The 4,932-nt window shown below is 35.8% G+C and overlaps 1 protein-coding gene across 4 annotated transcripts; it reads left to right on the forward strand.

The window, feature by feature from the left end:
* The first annotated feature begins 1,111 nt into the window (after positions 1 to 1,111).
* LOC107912608 (probable serine/threonine-protein kinase WNK11) lies at positions 1,112 to 4,342 on the forward strand. Of its 4 annotated transcripts, none has more exons than XM_016840867.2 (3): positions 1,112 to 1,529; positions 2,606 to 3,109; positions 3,727 to 4,342. In XM_016840867.2, exons 2-3 carry the CDS (start codon positions 2,606 to 2,608, stop codon positions 4,114 to 4,116), a joined length of 894 nt encoding a protein of 297 aa, XP_016696356.2. In that variant the 5' UTR covers positions 1,112 to 1,529; the 3' UTR covers positions 4,117 to 4,342. The 4 variants fall into 4 exon arrangements, with proteins under 4 accessions (XP_016696356.2, XP_016696357.2, XP_016696355.2 ...); XM_016840868.2 differs by having other exon boundaries at positions 1,397 to 1,529; positions 2,488 to 3,109; XM_016840866.2 differs by lacking the exon at positions 1,112 to 1,529 and adding an exon at positions 1,648 to 2,116.
* The last annotated feature ends 590 nt before the right edge of the window (positions 4,343 to 4,932 follow it).

Genomic DNA, 4,932 nt, shown 5'->3' on the forward strand with positions numbered 1-4,932 from the left:
CCCAGAAGATGAGGCAATGTCTCCATATATAGTTTATCCGATACTTTTGTAGGCTTACTTCTAACTTCTTTGATATTTCCATTTAATTGCTCACGCCTAGGGAGAGGACTGTGGAGTCTCATTGTTTCCCCGTGAAATACCAGCCTGCCGGTAAATTGTTACCACCATCAAAAGCGAACCAACAATTTTATTCTCAAAATTCAGTGGTTTAGGGTGATTTTTGGGGTGTTCCAAACGTAGGAAGCAAAAAGGCAAAGGGCAAAGGAGATGAACCTGTCATCTATACCTTGATGGAACTCCTCAAAGATCCCACAATTGTAGCCAGGTTCTGATTGGGATGTATGCATAAACTACCAAGTTGACCAAATTTAATCCTAGCAGTTGCACCGCTTTTCCATGACGTTGTTGAGATTTATAAAGTGTTATCTGATGGTGATTCGCCCACGGCTATTTCATGAATTTATAATTTTTCTCTTTCTTTTTTCTTCACGAGTGAAGCGAGCTTTCCACAGTAGACACCCACTTCAGCTCTACAACTCTCTCTCTCTTTTCTCTTTTTTTGTGAACAAAATTGTGACTTTCCTTTTACTCCACTTTATTGCACTTTTATGTTCTCACAGTATTAATTTCCCCAACCACGGAAAGCAATGGCTATATTGCTTTTGAGAAGCTTCTTTTCTTGTGTAATTTGACTTTGGTTTGTACTATGTATCACTATCACCTTCATTTTGGTTTATCTTGCTTTTTGGAGGCAATAGTTAGCAAAAAAGTGGGGCTTCAGAAAATTACGAGTGGTTAAGTTAATTGGTCTAACTGATTCATCTTTAGGTAATTTTCGTTCAAAACAAATTGATCTCATAATTTCTTTAATTCGATTTAATTGAACTCACATAATTCTTAATTACGATAAAACGTTGTAAATGATAAATAGAATTTTGGTTGGGAGGTAAAAAGTAAATATATATATTTATATTTGTAAGATAGAATTGCTAGAAATGGCCTGTTCTTCTAAATTTGAAATAAAAGAGTGGGTTGGATTCTTTCATTAAATATCAGTTTGGAGATAAAATATCAAACAAAGAAATAATTTTTGTACGTACGTGTCTGTAATTGTAAATGAGAAAATGAGGGTTGCCTGTAGACTAGTGAGTAAGGAGGGAAGGTTTCTGGTTCTCCGTAGGTGGTATAACAGAAAAAGATTCCAACAGCATCCCTCCCTTGACCTTCCTTTCCCTTCGGGATTTTACCCGACCCGCCCCCAACCTTAACAACCTCCACGTGTTTCTTTTTACTTATTCGCCTTTCAGTTTCCACCACCCCGGGCGTCATCGTTTCACCCTCGATTTTTTAAACATATTGTTTATGCAAAACGCGGCAACTATAAATACCTGCTTCACCCTGCACCCTCCTCAACTCCCACCTCAAAAAGGAAAGCAAAGCAAACGAAACTCCTCTCTCTCACCTCACTCCTTACCCTAAACAACTTTTGCTTTCTCCTTGTTTAAATTTCTTTCCTCTCTTCGTCCAAGGTAATTTTCTCTCACTTTCTCTGCTCCCCCTCCCATTTTTTTGTCTTTTAACTTTATGCATGCATCTCAAATTCCTTTTATTTTCTTAGTATTTACGTTTGATCAATCGGGAAAACAGAGATACGTATTGGAAATGATTAAAGATGCTTCCGTGGCCTGGATCAATTGTGGGACTGATTAAATCCTAACCTCGAATTGGAACTATTCTAACCTTTGAATTCTTTGTAACTCTTTTCTTTCTTTCTTTTTTTGTTTACTTCCTCACGTTTCTTGTTTATATCCTGGCGTCATTCTTTTTTTTTTTCGAATTCCGTTTCCAACTTTGATTGCTTAATTTGCGTCTCTTTTGTTGATCTTTCTTTCTACATTTGACACCGCATTATATCTTTTTATTTTTCCTTCCTTTCTTTTTTTGTTTTAATATGCACTTGTAATCAATTATTTCAATTTTATTCTTATTTTTATTAATTATACTTCGCATGCTTCTAGAACGCCCTATGAGTTTAGGAATTCAAATTAGGCTGTTATTCTGCAGAAATTTTTTAATTGGTGCAAAATTCTGGATATTGAATTGAAGTAGTTCAATGGTACTAATGCTTTTTCATTCTTTCTTTTTGTTCAAGCTCTAGTCATTTCTCATTTCCGTTTCTCTAATCATATTGATTTTGTCTTAAAGAAATTTTAATTGCATGTTTTTTTTACTAATATTTAAATAGAAGGTTACTTCTTCCTAATCATACTGTACGTTTGATAATGCAATCTCAGTTCTGAATCAAAGAACAAAATTCATCGCTTGAATACTTTGGTATGATCAATGCCTTAACCTCAAACATGTCTCTGACACTGAATTATTGTTCCAGTTCAACACTTCTCTTAATTACTTTGTCGTTGCTAATTGGCATGTTTTTCCCCCCTTTTAATTTACTGCTAATGTTGGATTTTGTTTCAATTTGATCAGGGTTTTTCTCATGTTATGTTTTGCCGAGATTGAACTTTTTCTGGAAAATTCTTTGTTTGGATAATAATTTTTGCAACTATAATCTGTAAATGTTATCTCTTGTTTCTAATCTTTGAAGATGCCGGCTGCTAGCACCAATATGTCTGACCGAGAGGGAGAATCATTTGTTGAGGTTGATCCCACTGGTCGCTTTGGGCGCTATAATGATTTGCTTGGTGCGGGTGCAGTGAAGAAGGTTTACAGGGCATTTGATCAGGAGGAAGGTATAGAGGTGGCCTGGAATCAAGTGAAATTGACCAACTTCAGTGAAGACCCTGTGCTTATCAATAGGCTTCAATCCGAGGTACAGTTGCTGAGAACGTTGAAAAACAAGTATATCATTGTTTGCTACAGTGTCTGGAGGGATCGAGAACATAACACATTAAATTTTATCACTGAGGTCTGCACATCGGGAAACTTGAGATCTTACAGGAAAAAGCATCGCCACGTGTCCATTAAGGCCTTGAAGAAGTGGTCAAAGCAGGTACTTGAAGGATTGGAATATCTCCATACACATGACCCTTGCATTATTCACAGAGATCTAAATTGCAGCAACATCTTCATCAATGGGAACATTGGCCAAGTAAGTGGACTTATTCCTTATTGATGTATAAAACTGACTTCCAACTTTTATGAGACATTACCTCCGCTGTCATGTTATTTCCTTGTAACTACAACTTCATAGATGATTATTTAGGCAACTAAATTATTCTAACTTTCCAGGACCTAAAAACTGGATCCAAATTGCACTGAAGTAATCTATAACCAAATATATTTTAGTAGCTGAAGGCTAAGGCCTTTTGGCCATCCAATCTAATTTTAGATAACCATTTTATTATTAAGCAGCTTGCTGAGTCACCTAATGGTTTTTAGTTGTGAGGGGGAAAACAGATCTAAGAAAAGATGTATACGCAGGCAATGTTGGATCCATATTGTTTCCTCTAGTCATTTGAGGAAGTGACATATAACAGAGAAGGATGTCAACTGTGGAGTTCTCTTCTTCATTTACCAGTTACCCATAGTAACTTTTAAGTAATTCTTTTAGGGATTAAGAGCAAACAAACTAATTAATATTTACATCTGTGTTCCTAGAAGAAAGTTAAAATTTTTGACGTGGAAGTTCCTGGATAAAACGGGGAAGTTGTTGAGACATTTTGAAAGGACAACTGCAAACTTGAATTGTTTTAATTTTATCTCCAGGTGAAAATTGGCGACCTGGGACTTGCGGCAATAGTTGGGAGAAGCCATTGTGCACATTCCATAATAGGGACACCGGAATATATGGCACCGGAGCTTTACGAGGAAGATTACACAGAGATGGTGGATATATACTCGTTTGGAATGTGCTTGCTTGAGATGGTGACAATGGAGATACCTTATAGCGAATGTGACAGTGTTGCCAAAATATACAAGAAGGTGACCTCTGGCGTGAGACCCCGAGCCTTGAACACAGTCCCAGATCCAGAAGTGAAGGCATTTATCGAGAAATGCATAGCCCAGCCAAGGGCAAGACCTTCAGCTTCTGAACTTCTCAAGGACCCCTTCTTTTCTGACCTCAAAGATGATGAGATAGACTCGGTGTCCATTTGATGGGTTTTTGAGTGAAGTTTTCTGCCTAAAAACTAGCGAGTAATTTTCTTTTAAACAGTGTGCTAGTTGTAAGTGAATTCATAGATGTCTTATTCCTAGTTTTAACTACTTCCCCAACTGAGATCCATAAATGCTAATGTACAAATTGGTAGGCTGAACAATGATAACAGTGCATTTACCCAAAAAAAGAACCAATGATAACAGTGCGCTGCTTTCTTTAACGCTATTTGATTTGTTGTTGTGGGTGATGCACTACTTTTATCTTATTATTTACCTTCACTTCCTCCTATGAATACAAAGGTATGGTATATTCTTATCTGTCAAGTGCCGTTAACTTGTTAAATTTGGCTTCAATGTTTAGGCAATTCCAGCAATTATAAGGCTTTAACCAAAATCATTCATGATTTTAATGGTTAGGGATTTTGATATCTAAGAAATTTGTTAGTTAACTTCTGCATTGTCAAAGAGAAAGTTAACGAGTGAAGGCATCAAATTCAGTATATTAGACTACATAATCATCAGTATCGAAATTACTAATATTCTTGCCCTTTTTTTGCTGTAGCATAGGTGAATTTGGTTGTCAACCTGAAGAATGAGAGAATCAACTACATCAATGTTTACTAATTATCTCTAAATATATAATGGAGCTTCCTGCCAAATCGGATCATATTAGTCTTTTCTTTTATTAAATAGATTGATTTCATTTATATACTAGTAAATATTAAATAGGACTGAATTAAAAAAAATTAATATTTACTATGTAAAAAGGACATCAAATTTATTTCTTATCATTTGCATCTGAACTCCAAATAAAAT

Source organism: Gossypium hirsutum, chromosome D11 (assembly GCF_007990345.1).
Source record: "Gossypium hirsutum isolate 1008001.06 chromosome D11, Gossypium_hirsutum_v2.1, whole genome shotgun sequence".
NCBI lineage: Eukaryota > Viridiplantae > Streptophyta > Magnoliopsida > Malvales > Malvaceae > Gossypium > Gossypium hirsutum.